At 42.6% G+C, this 23999-nt stretch overlaps 1 protein-coding gene across 8 annotated transcripts in view; it reads right to left on the bottom strand.

Moving 5' to 3' along the window:
- The window catches only part of aopep (aminopeptidase O (putative)), a 213228-nt gene that overhangs the window by 87519 nt on the left and 101710 nt on the right, over positions 1-23999 (bottom strand). For 4 of the 8 annotated variants that reach the window (XM_059969857.1, XM_059969858.1, XM_059969859.1 and 1 more), the window contains exons 11-15: positions 21297-21357; positions 16533-16667; positions 15207-15395; positions 1807-1869; positions 1461-1550 (exon numbers count right to left, since the gene is read on the bottom strand). In XM_059969857.1, coding sequence (XP_059825840.1) covers positions 1461-1550; positions 1807-1869; positions 15207-15395; positions 16533-16667; positions 21297-21357 — 538 coding nt within the window. The other 4 variants (XM_059969863.1, XM_059969861.1, XM_059969862.1 and 1 more) reach the window with 4 other exon arrangements.

The raw sequence follows: 23999 nt of genomic DNA, 5'->3' as shown, positions 1-23999 counted from the left end.
ACTATGGGAATCAGTAGGTTTAGAAAAGATGTTGATTGGCAGTTTGTCTCCAGAGATGTAGAGAGAGAGAGAGCAAGAAAGATCAAAAAAGGGGTAGGAGGTGTCAGAGATGGACCAAGTGAATTTAAGGGCAGAGTGGATGTTAGAGGCAAAACTGATAAAATAGAACTCAGCATGGGTGCATGAAGCAGCTCCACTGCAGTTGTCAATATAGCAGAGGAAGAGTTGGGAGTATAACCAGTGAAAGCTTCAAACATAGACTGTTCCATATAGCCAAAGAAGTAGGTATAGCTCGGGCCCATGAAAGTGCCTAAAGGTTTGGGGAAGGTGGGAGGAGCCAAAGGAAAAGTTGTTCAGCGTGAGGACCAGTTCTGCCAGATGGAGGAGGGTTGCGGTGCAGGGCAACTGGTTGGTTCTGTCACAAAAGAAGCAGAGGGCTTTGAGGCCTTCCTGATGGGGGATAGAACTGTATAGGGACAAAATTAGGTTTTCAAATGTAACACTCCAAGGCCATTGTCTACACAAGCAAGCAAGCCTTCCTTCAGAACTTTGATCCATTGCTGAGGAGTATGTGCTACTGCAGACTGTTCTCTTATATCAGTCCTCCAAGAAACAGTGACATGGTCCTTCAATGCATTGCCTCTCAGGCTTGAGTGTCTTAGCTATTTCTCCGTGACCAGAATGAAGTCAGACCATAAGTCCACAATACTGTTAATTGAAGTATTTACCGAAAACTACTTGAATATAAGTAAGAACTGCAATACTATCAAAAGTTTAACGTTAATCAAAGCAATCACTATTCTTGGAAAATTTTCCTCTGTTGGTCGATGAAATGAGACTCAACTATGATGACTGTGATCAAACAAAAAAAATCTGATCAAACAAGTTAATAAGGCAGCGAAGCAGGCAATGAAGCAAACACTGGAAAATGCTTCCAAAAACATACACAAAGGATGGGAAGAGAAAAAACGGCAAAATAAAACACGGAAAATACTTAATTTAAAAACAGCCATAAACAGGTATAACTGGCTCTACTTTAAAAACTACAACTTTATTTGAGTACTCTACATTGCACTAAATACTTATATCACTTAGTTCAGGAACTAACACTGTCTGCTAAATGTATTTCTTTTCGCTACTTGTTCACTACAAACAAGTTACAACGCCCTCCGCTTATTGGAATTCTTTGTTATATAGATTTTAGCTTTTCAAACAGTATGTAAAAATGCTGATCTAAGGAAATGACAGTAGTCGTTACTTAAATATTAACAATTTACTTTAAAATACTGAAAATTACAAGAATATATAGAAATGTATTCTCTAAGTGCTCTAAATATCCTCCACGGTGATTTTCCTTTGTTTGCAACTTTAGAACCTCTCTATGCCGAACCACTTGGGAACAGGCTATAGCATAATTTACAGTATTTCACGATATTTCCAAACAACTTTCACATACATACCTCTCTGAAAGTCACCTCGATCTCGCGGTTGCGCTTCCTTTTGCGGGAGCCTTTTCTGACCTTTTGGTCGATCGTGACCCATTTTGTCACCTAATGTCAACAGTAAGTGAGGTTACGGAAAAAAAACAAGTTTTAACCCCCCCCCCCCCCCCCATTCCTCTAGGATTAAATTTTAGCACAATGGAATCAGAGGCAGGTTGGCAACTCGTCGTGTACGCAACTGTTTTTCCAACGGACAACTATATTTCGTAACAAACTAAGACATAAAAATACCGTAGGTTAGATATTTACAGAATTTAGCCTATAGCTAATTAGAATTTTACGAACAATTAACAGCGTGTCTCACCTCATTCTTCACTTCACGGACTAGTCGGTTTTCCGTCCACTGCACAGCTTCATCCAAAAGAAGCTAAAGCCAGAAAAAAAAGTCTGAAATATCACTCTTTCGCGGGATAACTTCATGTTTTGTTGTTATTTTAATGAAATCCACTCTCGCTTCTTTCAACTGCGTTGCAGCCCGCACTCGCAGAATCAGAGTGACAGTACTGTGGCGGAGTGCCGCTCCATCTCCCCTCCCCTCCAGCCCACACCCGTGGCAAAACGATGAGGCGACGTTTCCATTGCAAATAGTAACTGGCAGCACAGCGAAAGCTAGCGACCACCTTGTGCGGTCCGTCCCCGCATTTTTGGAGATATATTTGGCAATAGCTGCTCCACGTGGTCCGCGCCAGTGGAGCAAGGATTCCCCTCCCGCAGACTCGTCTCACCGGGAATAAATCGCCACTGCCAGCGCACGCTGGATGCAATTTTCCAAACACCCCTAAATGCAGTCAAAGCTGACTAGTTCATAGCCGTGCAGAGTCTAGAAGCAGAAGATCGGCTTCATGTTTTTTTTTCGGCTTGGCGTGGCACCGCCCTGTGTGTAGATGGGTGGCGAGTAGAAGCTGAGGAATTTGGAATTGAACCTGATCCAACGTTGATCATTCAGTCCGCAAAAAGCTCATTGCCCTGCGGATAGCAAACATAGCTTACGCGCTGTCCCAGCTAACCGCTGTCAGCCTACACAATAACACTTGTATTCAGTGCTGCCAACGTGACAAGTTCATACAAATACACGACGCACTTCGCAGATTTTTGCATTCATGCGACAGACCATCCAATAACTTCAATAATTGGACTTAAATAACCATCCAAACACACCTGAAAGTTAAACTGGAGCCTCCTAACATTTCGTTTTTTATTACGACCATGTGTGTGTTTAGGTAAACTAAACCACATTGTGCATTTGCAGATAGAAAATAACACGCTACGGTACATCGCAGCATATCGTGTTGTGAAAAATATTTACACCTTTTCTCTCAAAATTAACCCAATACAACTCTTTTTCTAAAAAAAATGTTTACTGCTCTTACCCTGCAGTTCAATGGATCACAGCCCAGGCTGCAGAGGAACGTTGTTAAATATAACTTGACATAAAACCATAAAAGGCAATATAACGAGTGACCAAACGTTGTCACAGACGCGGGTTTTAATAGTTGCTTGAAGGAGATACAGCTAGACAGATTCACAAGGATAGGCAGTAACACTTATGCCAATATTATTCTGTTCACCAGAGTTCCCCAAGAGTGCACCTTCAGCCCACTACGCTACCCCCTGCACACTCGTGCCTCTCACTGATCCCACCCGCTCCCTCCGTGATCCTTCCGACCATGTGCTCACCAGACCCGCTACCACAGCCACGTGTCCTTCCCGGGGAACAGTCCTGATGAAGGGTGTCGGCCCAAAACGTCGACTTGTTTACATAGATGCTGCCTGGCCTGCTGAGTTCCTCTAGCAATTTGTGTGTATATCTACAAGCAGCGCGATCGCAGGTAAGCACCATCCATCAAGGACCCCTACCATCCAGGCCATGCTCTCTTCTCGCTGCTGCCATTGGGAAGAAGGTACAGGGGAGACTCAGGACTCACACTACCAGATTCAGGATGGTTATTTCACCTCAACCATCATGATCTTGAGCCCAAGGGGATAACTTCACTCTCCCCATCATTGAACTGTTCCCAAAACCTATGGACTTACTTTCGAGGACTCTTCTTCGCGTGTTCTTGATATTTATTATTGTATTTGAACAGTTTGTTGACTTTTACACATTGATTGTTTGTCCGTCCTGTTGGGTATGCTCTTTCATTGATTTTATTGTATTTCTTATATGTACTGAGAGTGCTGGCAAGAAAATGAATATCAGGGTTGTATATGGTGACAGATAGATGATAAATTTACTTTGAAATTTGAAGCTTGTAGAGGGTACCATCTTAGTGGGCCTTTTCTCAAATAACAATGAGTTGGGCTACAATAAGGAGATAGAGACCTCAGTAACATGGTGTTATAACCTTTCCCTCAATGTCAGCAAAACAAAAGAGCTGGTTACTGACTTCAGGAAGAAAGGTAGTGAACATACTCATGTTTACTTCAAAGGTGCTGGGGTCCAGAGGGTTGAGAACTTCAAGTTTCTATGAGTGAACATCACCAATAACCTAGCCTGCTCCAACCATGTTGACTTCATGTCCAAATCTTCTATTTCCTCCGGATGCTAAAGAATGTGCCTGACGACCCTTACGAATTGTTATCGATGCACAATCCTATCTGGATGCATCACAGCTGAATACTTTATTCTGGAAACTGTTTAGTTTCTCCTTGTAACTCAAGTCATTGTATTCACCCTTTTCAATTTTGTCCACCTTATACATTGCAACTCAAACTGTTGGCTGCAATATTGTTCTATCATCAGCCTCTCCTTGCTAGGAGTTTCACTGCAGATTGCCTTTGTTTCTAAACCAAGTATTTCAATACTATAACTCTGTTTCCCATCCCCTTTCAAATTAGTTTAAACCTTCCTGAATAACTAGCAAACCTTCCCGCAAGGATATTGGACCCCCTTGTGTCCAGGTGTAATCTGTCCCTTTTGTACAGGTCATACCTTCCCCAGAGAGATGCCATTGATCCATAAATATGAACGCCTGCCTGCTGCACCAGTTCCTCAGCCAAGCATTCACCTGCCAAATCATCCTATTCTTACCCTCACCCTTAACCTTACCCTAATCCTATCTGAACCAAAATTAATTTACCACAAAAACACTTCCATTTCCCAAGTATCTCTGAATCATTAAACCAGACCTGTCGAACTAGTGCTTTGTATCTTACAGCTCTAGTGTAAAACAATGCTATACTTTCCCCAGGGGATATAGTCAGAAATACTGCTTCCCAGAGACATACCTTGTCTTGAAATTTAATTTTAGTTAATTGGATTTTGAGTACCAATGACCAAACATATTCCACTATATACAATTTTATGATTGAAAACCCTTCACTTCATGTCAAGTCTGGAGGAATAAACCAAAATACTAAACAAATGCTCATTGCCCTTCATGTGAAGATATTTTATCTTATCAATCAGATTCACAAACAATTTGGGAATACTGACATTGATCTGTCAGCATAACAAGGCTATTTTATGACATAACAAATCTCCTCTGCTTATTATTAAGCCAGGAATATCCTGGAGTATCTTGCACGAGAGCCTTCAATTTGATTACAATCCACATTCTACCGCTGTATGTATAATGCCATCAGAATAGATCAGCTCCCTGCTTGGCATGATCTAAATGAATAAAATTATTTTGACATATCTGTCTATGCAACACACTTAGCCTTTGATAAAATCACCTGCTCTGTTTTAATGCAAATTACAAATTTCACAAGTCATCTGGAAAAGAAACGCAATCCTTCCAGATCAATATGTCAGAGAAGCTAAGATACAAAGTAGTTCCAGCTGCTACAGCACTTGCAGCAGAATTTAAGGAAATCTCAGTTGAACTGATTGAGATGTGTTGGCCTACTCGTGCTCCTATTTCTTACATTGATGTCCTGATTGTTTTGGGATATTTTGCACATTATGGATTTTGCATATGAAAGTGAAATAGCATATTTTTATGATTTCTTAATAAAAGCTGATTGGTATCCACATTCATTGCATGCCCTAAGATTAAGGGTGTACTGTAACAAATATCTTGAGCATTGCCTATTTGCGGAATAAGACAAAGTGCAAACACACCCTTACTGAAATTCGCATTTGTTCCAATTTCTTGGAACAAGGTGGAAGAACAGTACTGTGAAGCTTCCATCTCTGTTCATGAAATGGTAACTATGGCAGTTTATTTAACTGTTCATGATTTCTTTTTGCTCAACTTTGTTTGACAATGATACTTCCTATTTTATTGTACTATTGAAGTTAACTTTTTTTCCTATATATAAACTTGCACCATCTTCAAAAGGATCCCACAACCAATCACACCTTTACCTCCCTCCCCCACTCTCCCATGTCCATTCATCCATCTCTACTAATCTCCCCCTAGGCACATATCCTTGCAAGAGACAGAAATGCTACATCTGCTCATTCACCTCCTCCCTCATCTCCATTCAGGGTATGAAACAATCCTTCCAGGTGAGGCAACAATTCACCTGCAAATCTTTTGAGATGTCTATTGTATCTATTGCTCCCAAAGTGGCCTCCTCTACATTGGTAAGATCAGTCGTAAATTAGGGGATGCTTTGTCAAGCATCTCCCCTCCATCCAGCCAAAGCAGAATTTCCAACTAGCCAACCATTTTAATTCCAATCCTTCATATTCTGCCAGCCGTTGGTGTAGTGCCATCAGCACCGGATTTTGAGGCAAATGATTCCGGGTTCAAATCCGGCTTCTTGCAAGCTTTCCATCCATGTTGAGTTGGGTGTCGAGCTAGCAACTTGGCTTGTAAAAAAAAGGCAAATGCTAAGTAAAAGGCAAAAAATTGCCGCCCAATGCACCACAATTCATGAAAAGGAACAACAATATTCTATCTAGGTAGTCTCCAACCTGATGGCATGAACGTCGATTTATCCTTCTGGTATTTTTCCTCCTCCTCCCCTTCCCTCTTCTTCTATTCCCCACTCTGGACTCTTACCTCTTATCCTCCCTGCCTTTCACCTCCCCTTGTGCTGCTCCTTCTTCTATTTCCTCCATGGGTCATTCTCCTCTCCTACCAGATACGTTCTTCTCCAGCCCTCTACCTTCCCACTCACCTGCTTCACATCAACTTCTAGCTTGTCCTCTTTCAACTCCCCCCCCCCCCCCCACTTTCTATTCTGGCATCTTTCCCTTCCTTTCCACTCCTAATGAAGGTTCTCAACCCGAAATGTCAAGTGTTTATCAATTTCCATAGATGCAGTGAGATATGCTGAGTTCCTCCAGCATTTTGTGTGTTGGCCGTTTCATACAGTAGCATTTACATCCACTGTGATAAAGTGCTTTGAGAAGTTTCTGATGAAATATATCAACTCTTGCCTGAGAAGAAACTTGCATCTATTACAATCTGCCTAACATCACAAGAGGTCAACAGCAGATGCCATTTCATTGGCTCTTTGCTCAACTCTGGAAAATCAGAGAAAAAAAATGCATACTTGGGACGCTCTTCACTGAATACAGCTCAGCATTCAATGGCGTCATCCCCTCAGAACTAATCAATAAGCTTCAATACCGAGGCTTCAATGCCTCCTTATGCAACTGATTCCTCAATTTCCCCCCTTGCAGACCTCAGTCAGTTTGGATTGGCAACAACAACCCCTCCATAATCATCATCAACACAGATGCACCACAAAGTTGTGTGCTTAGCCCCCTGCTCTACTGGCTTTCTACTTATGACTATGAGGCTAAGCACAGCTCCAATTCCACATTTATGTTTACTGACAACGTCACTGTCGTTGGACGAATCAAAGGTGGTGATGAATCAGCATACGGCAGGGAGATTGAAAGTCTGGCTGAGCGGTGCCACAACAATCTCTCACTCAATGTCAGCAAGACCAAGGAGATGATTATTGACTTCAGGAAGAGAAAACCAGAGGTCCATCAACTAGTCCTTACTGGGGGATCATAGATGGAAAGGATCAACAACTTTAAATTCCTCAGTGTTACCATTTCAGAGGATCTGTCCTAGGTCCAACACATAAGTGTCATTACATCTCATTAGAGATGCATAGCAGCATCTCTACTTTTTTAAGACGTTTGAGAAGATTCAGCATGTCATCTAAACTATGACAAGCTTTAATTGAGAGTACGTTGATTGGATGCATCACAGCCTGGTATTGAAAACCATTGCCCTTGAATGGAAAAGCCTACAAAAAGTAGTGGATATGCTCAGTCCATCACTGGTAAAGCCACTCCCACTGCTGAGCACATCTAAACCGAGGGCTGTCGCAGGAAAGCACTACCCATCATCAAGGACACCCGCCATCCAGGCCATGCTCTCCTCTTGCATCAGGAAGAAGGTCAAGGGGCCTCAGGAATCTCACAGCAGGTTCAGGAACAGTTATTACTGCCCTTGAACCACAGGGCATAATTTCACTCGCTGAACTGTTCCCACAGCCTGTGGACTAACTTTCAAGGACTCTTCATTCCATGTTTTCGATATTTATTGCTTATTTATTTATTATTTGTTAATATTATTTACTTTTTCTTTTGTTTTGTATTTGCACAGCATGCTGTCTCTTGCACACTGGTCCTTTGTTCATCCTGTTGGGTACTGCCTTTCATTGATTCTTTTGTGTTTCTTGTAGTTACTGTGATTGCCTCCAAGAAAACGAATCTCAAGGCTGTAAATGCTAACATATATGAAATTTGATAGAAAATTTACTTTGAACTTTGATAAGCTGTAAAAGAGAGGTGATGTTGGAGAGGGGGTAAATGGTGGGTGAACTTAATAAGTATTTTCCATCAGTTTGCATATAAAAGACACTAGCAGTATGCTGGAAATTTGAGAGTGTCAGGGGGCCAGGAGTGAGTGGAGTTGCTATTACTAAGGAGAAGGTGCTTGGGAACTGGAAAGGTCTGAAGCAGAAATGGAAGGACTATACTTTAGGGTTCTGAAAAAGGTAGCTGAAAAGATTATGGAGGAATTAATGGTGATCTTTCAAGAATTAATAAATTCAGGAATGGTTCTGGAGGATTGGAAAATTACAAATGTCACTCTACTCTTTAAAAAAGGAGGCAGAAGAAAGGAAATTATAGGCCAGTTAGTCTGACTTCAGTGGTTGGCAAGATATTGGTGTCCATTATTAAGGGTCATGTTCCATGGCACTTGGAAGCATATGATAAAATAGGCCAAAGTCAACGTGATTTCCTTAAAGAGAAATCTTGCCTGACGGAGAAGAGAAGGAAATTCTTTGGCCAAAGATGGTGAATCCATGGAATTCATTGCCACAGATGGCTGTGGAGACCAAGTCATTGGGTATATTTAAAGCAGAGGCTGACAGATTCCTGATTAATTGGAGCATCAAATTCTCTGAGGAAATAAAAAGCAGGATAAACAAAGGAGATTCAGTGGATGTTGTTTACTTGGATTTTCAGAAGGCCTTTGACAAGGTGTCACACATGAGGCTGCTTAGCAAGATAAGAGCCCACAGTATTACAGAAAAGATACCAGCATGGATAGAAGATTGGTAGACTGGCCAGAAGCAAAGAGTGAAAATTAAGGGGGCCTTTTCTGGTTGCCTGCTGGTGATTACTGGAGTTCTGAAAGGGTTGCTGGGTTTGCTACTTGTCATGTTATCTGTCAATGATGGAACTGATAGCTTGTGGCCATGTTTGTAGACGATATGAAGATAGGTGGAGGGGCAGGTAGTATTTAGGAATCTGGGAGTCTGCAGAAGGACTTCAACAGATTAGGGGAATTTGCAAAGAAGTGACAAGTGGAATATACTATAGGGAAGTGTATACTCATGTACTTTGGTAGAAGGAATAGACACAGACTATTTTCTAAATGGGGAGAAAAGTAAAAAGTCAGAGGTTTAAAGGGATTTGGGAGTCCCTGTGCAGGATTCCCTAAGGGTTCAGTGGTAAGGAAGGCAAATGCAATGTTACCACTCATTTTGAGAGGATCTGAATATTAAAGGAAGGATGTAATGCTGAGGCTTTAAAAGGCATTGGTGATACTGCACTTGGAGTATTGTGAGTAGTTTTGGGCCCTTTATCCAAGTAAAAATGTGCTGACATTGGTGAGGGTCCTGTAGATGTTCACAAGAAAGATTCCAGGAATGAAAGGGTTAACGTATACGGAGCATTTGATGGCTCTGGGCCTGTACTCACTGGAATTAGGGGAATGAGGCCTATCTCATTGTTACCTATCAAATGTTGGAAGGGTTAGATAGAGCGGATGTGGAGAGGATGTTTCCTTTTAGTAGGGGAGTCTAGGACCAGTGCACACAGCTTCAGAAAGGGGTGAAGTCCATTTGGGACAGAGAAGAGGAGGAAATTCTTTAGCCAAAGATGGTGAATCCATAGAGTTCATTGCTACAGATGGCTAGGGAGACCAAGTCATTGGGTATATTTAAAGGAGAGGTTCATAGATTCCTGATTAGTTGGAGCATCAAAGGTTATGGGGAGAAGGCAGGAGAATGGGGTCGAGAGGGATGATCAATCAACTATGATGGAATGGCGGAGCAGACTCAATGAGCCAAATGACCCAAGACTGTTTCTATGTCTTATGGTCTTAATTTATTATAGCAGAATTGTCATTTACTTCAAGGGCCACAAATAGACTCCCACCAGAAAAATTAATAGTGAAATAATGATTTGCATTTATGTGGCACCTTTAACACTTCAAAATTACATGAGCAAATGCAAACAAAAAATGACAATGTGTCAAAGAAAGAGCCATTAAGACCTTTGTCCAGAGGTTAATCAAATGAAAAACAAGTACACTTGAGGAAAGAATTCCAATGCTTAAGAGCAACTTTGGAAATACATGAGAAACCAGATTTCAAGGAACACTCATTTAAATAACAGCCATAGGTATGAAAGCCATGGGGAAAGAGAGAGTTGAGGTTATGAGGTAGGAATTTTAAACTGAAAGGTTGGTGAACTAGGATTACTGTTATTAATATACACCCTCTACCTATTAATATAACATACAGGCAGTCTCCGGATTACGAACGTCTGATTTACAGACAACTCGTACTTATGAACGGACTGTCATAAAGCCTATTATATTAAAAATTCATTGGCTCAAGGAAGGAAAATGCCTTCCGTCATTTAAAATTGGATCTCGTTGCCATTAACACAGTGTTGAGTGTGTAACTTTGTATTTGGCTTAAATTGTGCTTAGCAAGATTCACCCTGACCCCCCTTTTCCAGTCAGCACAACCCCACTTATCCCATTTAACCTGTCTGAGTGGACTTTAGGACCCAGGACAGCTAAGGACCCGCTGCCCGCGGCTGCTTCTGAATCTGCAGTGTTTCTGTTCCGTTGACAGACGTGGTAAACCAGTTAAAATTATTGATTGATAATTCCAATCTCATGTTAATTTTGCTCTCCGCACAATTATATTTATAGGGAGTTTACTATGTGTGTGTAACCATGTCTCCAAAGCGTAAATCTGATGCAAGAGCTGGTGATGCATCAAGGGAAAGGAAAACGATCATAATTGAAATAAAGTGGAAATAATAAAGCGATTGGAAAGATGTGTAACAGCATCCATCACTGAAAAGCATTAGGCTACATCCCTGCCCTGATGAAAGCTATACGTATTACTAAGCAATGCAGTGATTTAACTATTGAAATGGAAAGGCTATCGATAATTTGGTTAGATGATCAAAATCAACGTAATTTGCCTATTAGCCTTACTTTAGTGCAGGAAAAGACACGAAGCCTTTTCAATGACTTAAAAGCTGCATGTGCAGTAAGTAAAGGTGATTCTGATGAAGAACTTGTTACGAGTAGGGGTTGGTTCAATTGTTTCAAAGTGAAGGCAAATTTACACGATATTAAAGTGCAAGGTGAAGCAGCGAGTGCCAATCTAAGTGCTGTGAGTGATTTTCCTAAAATGTTGAAAAAAAAACTATTGAGGAGGGAGGTTATTTGCCTGTCCAAATATTTTATGTAGATGAGACTGGCTTATGCCTGAAAGGACCTACCTGTCGAAAGAGGAAAAAAGTGCACCAGGGCAAAAGGCATCGAAGGATAGGCTAACCTGTTCCGACTTGCGTACAATTCCGACTTAAAGACAGACTAAGGAACGGATCTCGTTCATAACCCGGGGTCTGCCTGTACTCTATATAGCATTAATATCTCCATATTAAAATATACATTATCTATATAATCCTTAGTAAAATAAGCTGTGCTTGAAACATAAATGGACATTGAAAATATATTCAATGGAAGATGTCTATCTTCAAGAAGTTATCACCAATAAAACTAATCTGGAACACTTGTCAGTCATGACTTAATTCAAATCACTTTTCATTTTAAATCAATGTTATGATCTAAAGCCTCATGCTTCAGATTTTAAAACAACCAACATGTTTTTTTCATGTACAAAATGGGGACGATCCTCTGAAAGAAGAGCCCACTTTCAGATGAGATTCTAAATTCACTCCTCAATGTTCTTTTACATTGACATGAATGACCCCATGACATTACATGGGAGATCAGGTCCAACATGTTGGCTGCTAATATCCCAATTCAACTGCTACATACAGATTCTGTGATTGCTAATTGTTTGAGGGACCTTCATTTATGCAAATTGCTGCATTCCTCCACTGCAGTTCACTGCACTCGGTAAGAATTTTGTCTGTAACATAATTTAGGAAGTCTGAAGATCATGCAAGATACCAGTTCAAAGCAATTAAAACAAAAACTCATCCCATTTCCAACTCTATTTTGTTTCTTTCTTTTCCAACTGTACTCCATTTTCATTTCACCTTTTGCACCATTGGCTTTCTAAGTAACTATTCCCAATTTTATGAGGGATTCGAAATGTAAATTCACTCTAAGACTTTGATGTTCTATCATGAATATTAATAAATGATTTCAAATGACAATCAAATAAGCAAGAAAGAAACTGCTGACACATTGACAATTTTACTTCTCTCAGGAGATTTTTTTTTTGTATATCACCTAGACCATTTTTCTTTGTGTGAATATGGAGTAGCCTATACAAGTGAACATTCTTTATGTGTAACAATAAATAACTCTATTGGTATCTTATTCAACAGTAGCAGCTTTTACAGGCAAACCTGATCTTGTCCTCTTAAGTGACAAATTTAGATTTACAGCAAGCAACTGTAGATATCAATTCCTGTAGATCCCTGATTGATTTCCTCATTCTGGATCCATTGAGTACAATGCCTATAAAAAAATATTCACTCCCCTTGGAAGTTTTCATGTTTTACAACATTGAATCACTGTGAATTTATTTTGACTTTTTTTGACACTGATCAACAGAAAAAGACTCTTTCATGTCAAAGTGAAAAACACAAAAACCTTCCAGGGCCTGCTGCAGTGAAGCATCCCCACAGTATGATGCAGTTACCACCATTATTCACGGTAGACATGGTGTGTTTTTGATGATGTGCGGTGATTGGCTTATGCCAAACAAAGCATTTGGTCTGGTAGCCAAAAGGCTCAATTTTGATTTCATCAGACCATAGAACCTAGAGTTTGCCAGAAGGAATGTGGGAGACTCTGAAGTCTGCTGTAAGAAGGTTCTATGGTCTTACGAAACCAAAATTGAGGTTTTTGGCCATCAGACTAAAAACTATATTTGATGTAAGCCAAACACCGCACAACATCAAAAACACACCATCCCTATGAGAAAGCATGGTGGTGGCTGCATCGTGCTGTGGGGATGCTTCACTGCAGCAGGCTCTGAAAGGCTTTTGGAGGTAAAAAGTAAAATGAATGCAACAAGATACAGGAAAATCCTGGAGAAAAACTTGATGCAGTGTGCAAGAGAACTGCGACTTGGGAGAAGATTTGTTTTCCAGCAAGACAATGACCCCAAGCATAAAACCAAAGCTAATCAGGAATGGCTAAAAAACAAAGTTCATGTCCTAGAGTGGTCAGGTCAGAGTCCAGACCTCGATCCAATCGAGAATTTGTGGCTGGACTTGAAAAGGACTGTTTACGCACGATCCCCATGCAATCTGACAGAGCTTGAGCAGTTTTGTAGAGAAAAATGGGGAAAAATTGCAGTGCCCAGTTGTGCAAAGCTGATAGAGACCCATCCATACAGACCTCAAGGCTGTAATTTCTACCAAAGGTGCACTGACTAAATACTGACTTAAGGGGGTGAGTAATTATGCAATCAATTATTTTGTGTTTAAAAATTGTAATAACATTAGAACAATTTGTAGAAATTTGTTTTCTCTTTGACATGAAAGAGCCTTTTCTGTTGATCAGTGTCAAAAGAGCCAAATTAAATCCACTATAGTTCAATGCTATAAAACAATAAAACATGAAAACTTCGGGGGGGGGAGGGGTGAATACTTTTTATAGGCGCTGTAAAAAGTTAAATGACAATAGACAACTTGGAAGGTGAAGCATTTAAGGGGAAAGTGAAGTGGAATTTCTTCACTCAGCAAATGAAGCGAGTGTGGAAGTAACTGCCAGAGTAAATGGTGGAAATGGGTTTGTCTGCAAAATTTATGAGAACTTTGGATAAGTACATGGATGAGGCCTGCATGGATAGCCCTGGTCCAGGTGTGGGTTGATGGGTCTAGGCAGAATAACAATTTGTCATAGATCAGATGGGTCAAAGGACGCATTTCTCTGTTATAGTGCTCTATGACTCTAAATTGTCTCCACAGTTCTGCATTAGGTGTTGCAAGGACATGGCTGGGGATGTGCAGGACACAGACATGGAGCCAGAGTCGTGAGGTATTAGCACCGTTGCAAACGTGGAACAGGTATCAGGAGAGTCTTTACACAGAGACAAGGTTTACGAAGAGTATCCAGGAAACAATGCAGAGCTTAGAACTGACAGTCCTAAGGAAGCAGAAAACAAGGTTTACTCACACTAGAGTCGACCAATGAACTGGCAGCCCATTGCTGTGACTCCAAGGTTTTTATTCTGCATTCACTGATGGGAAGCAGGTGTGCTGTAATTAATGGGGCTGGGAACAATTGGGAACCAGCCAAGGGGATAAAGGCCCAATCAAGGAAATAATAGCAAGATGGGGGATTGTCAGATGGGGCCATGACAGTACACCCCTCCTGCTCAATGGGAGCCTCCAGGCAATTCTCCAGGCTTGTCTGGATGGTCCTGATGGAAGTCCTGGATGAGGGAAGAGTCCAGGATGAAGGAGCGGGGAACACAGGAACGTTCCTCTGGGCCGTATCCTTCCCAGTCTACCAGGTATTGGAGGCCTCTGCCCCGATGGTGCACATCCAGTAGTCGCCAGACGGTGCATGCCAAATGGTTGTCGATGATTCGGGCGGGTGGAGGGGTTTCGGTCGAAGGACACAAGGGCTGACAGAAACTGGTTTTAATTGGGAAACATGAAAAGTAGGGTGGATGTGCATAGCCTTAGGTAGCTTAAGTCAGACTACCGTGTGGTTGATTATGCCTTCGACTTCAAAAAGTCCCAGGAAGCGAGGGGCAAGTTTCTTAGGCGTGTTTTTGAGAGGTATGTCCTTGGACGAGAACCACACTTTCTGCCCAGGTCGATACTCAGGTGCAGGAGTCCGATGGCAAACAGAAATCCTCTGGTTGCAATCGGCTGGCCAGAGCAGTGCCGTGTGTGTCCTCACAAACCCTGCAGCACTGATCGATATGGGCCTGAACAGACGGTACTGCTATCTCCTCTTCCTGAAGGGGAAACAGCGGGGGTCAGTACCCAAGACAGCATTCAAAGGGAGATCGTCTGGTGACAGTACTAACCAGAGAGTTGTGGGCATATTGTACCCATGCGAGGTGGTCACCCCAGGTAGACAGGTTGTTGATTGTTGTGCAATGTAGCACTGCCTCCAAATCCTGGTTGACCTGTTCTGTTTGCCCGTTCTTCTGAGGATGGAAGCCGAATGACAGGCTAACATAGGCACCCAGGGCTTGGCAGAAGGACCTCCATACCTGCGAAACGAATTGTGGACCCCGATCAGAGATGATATCCGCAGGAATTCTGTGGAGGCGGACGATGTGGCGGATGGGAAGGTCTGCAGTCTCTTGTGCCAAAGGGAGTTTAGGGACGGCTACAAAGTGCACTGTCTTGGAGAACCAGTCTACCACGGTGAGTACAGTGGTATTTCCGTGTTAAGGGGGTAGGCCAGTGACGAAACCTAAGGCGATGTGCGACCAAGAATGACCAGGGATAGGTAGGGATGAAGTAATCCTGCAGGTGGCCAGTGGGGGGCTTTTCCACGGGCACAGACGGAACATGCAGAGACATAGGAACAGGTATCCGTCTCCATGGAAGGCCACCAGAAGTGTCTTTTCAGGAGAGACAGTGTCCGATCACTCCCAGGGCGGCAGGTGAACCGAGATGTGTGCCCCCACTGGAGAACCTGAGACCTGACGGAATCGGGGACTAAAAGGCGATAGGCGGGACCATTGCTGGGGTCAGGGTCATCCCGTTGGGCCTCTTTTACTATGGACTCAATCTCCCAAGTGAGGGCTGCCACCGCACAGGATGGTGGGAGGATGGTCTCTGGGCTGGAAGTGTCCTCCTTGGAACTGTATTGGTGGGAGAGCATGTCAGGTTTCTCGTTCTTGGACCCTGGCCGGTAGGTGAGAGAACACCTGAACTACCCAAAGAATAATGTTCAACGGGCTTGGCGGGAGTTCAAACGTTTGGCAGTCTGGATATATCCCAGGTTCTTATGATCAGTCCAAACAATAAACCATTTTTCCACCCCTTCCAGCCAGTGCCTCCATTCCTCCAACACTAGCTTGACCGCCAGTAGCTCCCGGTTCCCCATGTCATAATTCCGTTCGGTGGGGGACAGCCGGCGAGAAAAGAAGGCACAGGGGTGAAGCTTCTCATCCCTACGTAATCATTGGGACAGAACTGCTCCCACCCCAGACTCAGCGGTGTCAACCTCTACAATGAACTGCTGGGAGGAGGCAAGTCGGGTAAGGGGCGCTGCCAGCTGAGTAATCCCTGATAAATTAGCAATAAATGTTTGCAAACATTGCATAAATGCTTGCAGGTTGTGGGTCTGGGCAATTCTTCCACCACCCAGATCTTCTCGGGCGTCTGCCCTCACTTGCCCGCTCTTGATGATGTAGCCCAGGAAGCTGACTGAAGGGATGTGGAATTCTCACTTCTCTGCCTTCACAAATAACTTGTTCTCCCATAGTCTCTGTAGGACTTGACGGACATGCTGAATGTGTTTCTGGAGGCTGCTGGAGAATATCAAGAAGTAAACAAATGCAAAGCGGTTAATAAAGTCCCTCAGCACATCATTGATTAGGGCTTGAAAAATGGTGGGGGCATTGGTGAGACCAAACGGCATGACCAAGTATTCAAAGTGGCCCAAAGGTTTGTTAAAGACCGTCTTCCACTCGTCACCCTCCCTTATCCTGACAAGATTGTAGGCGCTACGAAAGTCCAACTTCGAGAAGATGGTGGCTCCATGAAGTGGTTCAAATGCCAAGTTAATGAGGGGCAGTGGGTATTTATTTTTAATGGTTATGTTGTTGAGGCCTCAGTAATCAATACAGGGGTGAGCGACCCGTCCTTTTTCTCTACAAAAAAGAAACCGGCATGCACCAGGGAGGATGAGGGTGGAATAATGCCCACTGCGAGGGACTCACTAATTATTTTTCTCCATGGCCTTTTTCTCAGGTTGGGCCAAGTTATAGAGGTGACTGGTGGGTAACGAGGCTCCAGGGAGAAGGTCAATAGTGCAATCATACGGTCGGTGCGGAGGCAAGGAAAGAGCCCATTATTTGCTCAATACCTGTCCCAGGTCATGGTATTCTGTGGGAACTCTGGATAAATCAAGGGGTTCCAAGTCAGGCAAGGTCACGGTAGCCTCCCTAAGGGATGGAGCTGACTGCAGACAGGTGGTGTAACAAAATGGGTTCCAGCTGGCAAACCTCCCAGTAGACCAGTCGATGTGGGGGGCTGTGGTGGTTCAACCAGGGGCATCCTAGAACTACTGGGGCTTGAGGAGAATGGAAGAGATTAAATCGTACCTCCTCTCGATGGTTTCCAGACAGAATCAAAGTCAGAGGTGGCGTACAGTGGGTGACCTAAACCAGAAGTTTTCTGTCCAGCACCCGGGTCTCCAGTGGGGTACTTAACGGTTCCCAAGGTATTCTGGGCTGGGATTATGTCCTCGTCCAGCAGATTTCACTCGGCACCAGAATCCACCAAGGCGGATAGGGACAGGGACTGTTGTTGATAGGTCATGGTAGCTGGGATCTGCATCCAGATTTGGGGAGCTGAAGGGAGTGTTGTCTGACTCACCAGAACAGTGGGAGCAGGAGCTCTGTGAGGAATGGAAGGGAGAGAGAGGTTAGGGCTGGTTGGAGATGGTAAGGTGGGCCATGGGATGACCCGAGGAGCAGGTCAACTGGTCTTTTCTCTCAGACGCTCTTGAAGTCGATTATATAGCCTAGTGGCTAGAGAGACCAGAGTCCAGGCTGTCCATGTCATCCCCTGCAGCTAATTCATCTTTCATCTTGTCAGAGAGACCCTGTTGAAACACTTCCCATAGTGCCTCATCATTCCATCCAGAGTCAGTCGCTAATGTTCGGAGCTCTTTACTACGCTTTGCGAGCCTTGACAGAGAGTCAGTAGGCACCTAGCGGCATCCTTACCGTGAATGCGCTTTTCAAAAACCTTCCTCGTTTCGGAGACGAAGGTGGAGAAGGAGGAACAGACCTCTGGCCTGTTGTCCCAGATCATGGTGGCCCATGCTAAGGCATCCCCTCGTAACAGCCCCATGATGTACGCGGTTTTTGATCTGTCTGAGCTGTACATACGTGGCTGTTGCACAAAAACCAGACAGCATTGTAGTAAGCAAGCCCGGCATTTCCCTAGGACCCCAGTGTAGGGTTCCGGTTCAGGTACGTACAGCCCTCGAGGTGATTGTGTTGCTGACCCAAGGACCCAGACTGGGTTTGTGGAAGGGACGGAGCAGACACCCAGTCAACCTGCTCACTGACCTTCTTTACATCCTCGGGCAGGACACAAAGGTTTTTCCATGATTTCTCCAAGCTGTTGATCATGTAAGCCCGGTAGGGAGCCCTGGCTGATGAGGGCCTGTTGCATGGGGTCCATGTCCGCTGGGTTCATTCTTGGCCAGTTCGTTTTGTTGCAAGGATGTGACTGGGGACAAACCCAAGTGCAGGATACAGGCCCGGAGACAGAGTTGTGAGGCGTTAGCACCATCGCAAACATGGAACAGGTATCCGGGACAGTTTTTACACGGAAACAAGGTTTACATAGAGCATCCAGGAAATGATGCGGAGCTTAGAACTGACAGTCCTAAGGAATCGGAAACAAGGTTTACTCACACTAGAGTTGAACAACGAACTGGCTGCCCATTGCTGTGACTCCAGGGTTCTTATCCTGCATTCACTGATGGAAAGCAGGTGTGCTGTAATTAATGGAGCTGGGAAAAATTGGGAATCAGACAAGGGGATTAAGACCCAATCAAGGAGATGATAGCAAGATTGGGGGTTGCCAGACGGGATCATGACTTTAAGGTACGTGGCATACTCTGAAACACAATATATGCTTTGGAAGAATGATGCTCTCATACCTTCATCATTCCTGTCTTTGAGCTGCCAGAGATAACAGGATTGTCAGTAGCCTTGGTGAATTAATTTAATGCATCTTGCATGTTATACATGGTGCTACTATAAAGTAGAGGAGAGAGTGTCTATTGGTATTATCCATTCCCCAGACATCAGTAATTTATAATTTAAGGTCCTGGTGGGATCATATTCAGAGAACTGTGCACAATATTGGAATGAGGAATTTTTTAAATTTACAATTGATTCACCACTGTTCACTGCTCCAAATGAGGGAATTGATTAGTTCATCTCACAAGGTCCGCTAGAGCAAGCAGGCAAATGTCGGACCCAGGACTAGGTGGGCAGGCAATAAGCCCCAAGAGTGGCCAAGGGTGTGGTCACAGAGTTTGAAAAAGCCCCAAGAGTGGCGAAGGGTGTGGTCACAGATCTTGAAAAAGGATGAAATCATCTTAGTACCAAGAATAGTTAAAAGATCAGATTGGTTATTGAAACACTGCTCAGGTATCATTCTGAATTGTAAGAGTACTCAATATTCTCTAACTTTTATAGTAAATGAAAGGAACCAACCACATGACTGAAATTACCTCAACATTTAATCCTTACTGGTTTCAGATTCTGTTCAAACACATTAAAACATACATTAATTTTTGAGGCTAAAACAAATTTAACTTTCTATAATCTGGTGTTAGTGTTAGTTAGTAAAGTGCAGTAGTTTAGAAGAGTAGAAGCGGTCCAATTGGGTACTAGGTCCAAGCCAGTATTTATAGTCTGAAAGGGTCTGCATCCACACTGATTAACATTTCCTATCTACCCTGTATTCCAGTTATTCCTTTCTCCATCATGAGTGCATCACACTTACCATTAAATTTGTTGGTGCTTTCTACTTCAACTTGTGGAAGCAAGTTCTATATTCTTTTTAAGTTAGAAGATTCCTCTTAAGTTTTTATGTAAGATTTTGGTGGTTATCTTTTGTTAATACTGTCCTGTTTTGCATTTTTCAACAAGTAAAAATTATTTCTCTAAATTTTTTCTTGCAAAGAAAAGAGCACCTGCCTCCTTAACCTTTCTGATTGACTACGACCATTCAGTGCTGTTACAGAAAAGAATATTACAATGTCACTTCCTTCAGTGCTTCAATATTCTTTTTTCCAGTCGAACATTACATAAAGATAAAAATTAGATTTATTTGTCACATGGACTTTGAAACATTGAAACACAATAGGGATATGCATCATTTTGCATCAACGACCAACACGAGAATGTGATGGGGGCAGTTCGCAAGCATGGTCATGCCTCCAACACAGCAGGCTCACTGTTTACTAATCCTAATCCATATGTCTTTGAAGTGTGTGCCATGTGGTCATAGGGAGCACGTTAAAAACTCCATAGAGACAGCGGCGAAATTGAAACTGGGTTGCTGGCACTGTAATAGTGCTACACTGACTACTAAAATACTCCGCCAGTAGCATTGATGTAACACTGCTCTTTTGCTTTTCTATTGTTACTTACTAATTTTTCTGAAGTATAAATCTTTCTTATAAAGGCGTTATTAAATCCTAAAAGAGTTAGTGTGCTGAATTTCAATTTGTATTTAATAGAATTTTAATTTTACATTAAACCTTTTTCAAGTAATTTTTCAATCAAGTGACAGGCATTCAGTCTCTGAAAAACTCCCACACATGCAAAACAGAGTAGGTGTAAGTATAGGCTACATGAATCCAAACACAAGCAATTTAGATTCAGCTCATTGAAAAGCATAAAGAAACCGCAGATACTAGAGACCTGCAATATATACAGAAAATAGTGGAAATATTCTGATCATGAAACTTTCTGCAGAAAGAGGAAAATAGGTCTGTTTCCCAGGGTCGAAATTATATATACATCTGTGTGCGTACATTGAGGGTGAGGGGGGAAGTTCAAAAGGGATGTGCAGAGCAATTTTTTTTTTTTACAGAGAGTGGTGGGTGCATGAGATGTACTGCCAGGGACGGCAGTGAAGGCAAATCCAGCAGAGGTATTCAAGAGCACTTAGATAGATATATGACTGTGCAAACAATCGAGAATAAAAACATTGTATAGACAGAAGGAATTAACTTAGCTCTATCTTTAATTATTAGTTTACTTTAGCACAACATTGTGGGCAAAAGGGCATATTTGTATGCTGTATTGTTCAATGTTCAGGTGCTGTCTGACCCACTGAGTATTTCCAACAATTTCTGTTTTTATTTTTAAAAACTGCTAATGCAAGTAGGTACAAAAATTTACCTTTGGCAATCCTGCTACATCCAACCAGACTCGATAGATAGTTTCTGTAGACAGCCCCTGACTATAGTGAATAAAGCAAAGAGAGAAACTTCAATTTAATATTAAACTTTCCAAATGAATAATAAATTGGAGCAGAAACTCCTAAAATGCATAGCAAAAACCTTGATGATGAATGTAGGTCCATGCCAATGATACATTGCTGGATTTAATTCCGTGGAATGAAACATGCCAAGTGTATATAATCGGGCATGGTCCTCATGAAGAGTCAACTCCAAGAAAAACAGAGCAGCAGCACCAGCCATTCTACATGGCCTACTTTAACCTTTGACTCCATCAACCTGAAGGACTGATGAGTAACTTCTTCAAAACATGCAATTACACTGGAGAAGGTTCAGAGATTCACCAGGATGTTGCATGAACGGAAGTCCATCAATTATGTGAGACTGGAAAGGCTGAGTCTGTAAAATCTGGAGCATTGGTGGTTAAGAGGGGCCATGACTGAGGTATATAAAATTATGAGTACAGGAAGGGAATTCTACTATATCAGAGGACTCCCCATATCAGAGGAGATAAAGCCGGATTTAAGTAAGGAGTAAGAATATAGAAGGAATCCAAGGGGAAGCTTAGCAGCAAGTAACTGGAACACACTACCTGAGAGAATGGTGGAAGCAGAGTGGCTGATGGCATTCATGTAGTGTCCAGACAAACACCTTGGTATGGAAGATTATAGGGCAAATGCTGAAAGATGACATGAATTGGGCATTGCAGATCTGGTGGGTCAAAATGGCCTGTTTTCATGCATATGACTCCATGGCTCAAAATATTGTCTCTCTCTATACTTGCATCCTAACGTGATTTTGAACGAGGAGTCTACAATATAACCAATCTCTTACTTCCTTAGAAATTTGTGAAGGTTCAGCATGCCATCTAAAATTTTGATAAACCTCTATACATGTACAGTGGAAAGCATCAAGACTGATTGCATTGTGGCCTGTTACGGAAACTCCAATGCCCTTGAAAGGAAAAACATTAAAAAAAAGTAGGGGATGCAGTCCAATCCCTCACAGGTGAATCTCTCCCCACCATTGAGCACATCTACAAGGGGCACTGTCACAGGAAATCAGCATCTATCATCAAGACCCCCACCATCCAGTCCATGCTCTCTCCTTGCTTCTGCCGTCAGATACAGGAGCCTCAGCTCCCACACCACCAGATTCAGGTACAGTTATTGCCCCTTAACCATCAGGCTGTTGAACCAGTGGGGACAACTTTACTCATCCCAACACTGAACTGATTCCACACACTATGTACTCACTTTCAAGGACACTACAACTCACATCCTCAGTATTTATTATTATTATTTTGTTTATCTTTTACTTTGTCTCGGCATAATTTGTTGCCTTATGCATATTGGTTGTCTGTTTTTGTAGTGTGCAGTTTTTCATTGAATGTATTGTGTTTCCTTGTATATACCGTGAATGCCTGCAATAAAATGAATCTCAGGGTGGTATATAGTGGCATATGTGCACAGAGATAATAAACTTAACTACAACTTTAAATCTCAGTGAAGAGCAATATTAAATGAGTCTGCACCTTTAGAGATACAACAGGGAAACAAGGCCCTTCAGCCCACCAAATACCTGCCAACCATCAAGGACGCACTTGTCGTGCAAGTGAGAAACTGCTAGAAAATTCAGCAGTCTAATGAAAAAGGAGGCAATTAAAAGAAAGAGAGGACTCTGATTTGGTTTTGATAACACTTTTAATTGTGACCTTGAGAGACAGAGAATATGGCGCCAGCTGAGACACGAGCTGGGAAGTCACCATGGTAACAGCTCAGAGCGGTTGAGCTAATGGACAGCTGGAATTTCGGATGGAATATAAAAGTTGAGGCTTTGGTCTGATAACAGCAAAGGAGACACGACACGGGAGAAGTGCAGAAGCTACCCGAGAAACCACTGGTGGAGTTCAAGACCACCACAAGGGTGGAGGCCACAGACCGATTAATTACGACCCGTGATTACCAGTGCGGGTAAGAGCTTGCCTGTGGGGGTTTGCTGGTAGTGAACCCGTGCCGTGGGTTAGTAGACCGTTCCCTAGAAGGGGCTCTGTCCATCTGTGTCTGTGTGGGGTTCACAAAAAGTGACTCTAAAGACTTCGGAAGCAAGAACAACTAAAGCTGCCAATGTAAACATCAACTCAATTAACTCTCTCTCTCTCCCTCAATTCAACTCAATGCAACACAAGGTGAACTGAACGGCTTAAACTTATCTGACACCGTAAAACTGATATCTACCTCCGGGACTATTATCTTTGTATCCACACACACACATTTACGCAGAGATAGATAGATATATAATAGTTTATAACCTGTATCATATTACCCGGTTTTAATGATATTAATTCGTAGCAGTAATAAATATAGTCTTAATTTATAGTAAACTAGACTCCAGGTGTGTTCCATTTCTGTTGGTCCTTTTCAACTTGTCACGAGATTCGTGACACTATCCATAACTATTCATTGCCCCCCACATTCCTCTCAACTCCCTCTCCTCTAGATTCTGCACCTCATCCACATACAAGAGGCAATTTATAGTGGCTAACTTAGCAATCAACCTGCATGTGTTTGGTAGGTGGGGAGAAGCCACAGCACCCAAAGGAAACCGATGCTGCTACAAGACAAGAGTGCGAATTTCACAGGGA

The sequence above is a fragment of the Hypanus sabinus genome, chromosome 5 (assembly GCF_030144855.1).
Source record: "Hypanus sabinus isolate sHypSab1 chromosome 5, sHypSab1.hap1, whole genome shotgun sequence".
NCBI classification, from domain to species: domain Eukaryota; kingdom Metazoa; phylum Chordata; class Chondrichthyes; order Myliobatiformes; family Dasyatidae; genus Hypanus; species Hypanus sabinus.
Note: the sequence above shows the minus strand (reverse complement) of the source record. Positions and strands in the feature narration are given on the sequence as shown.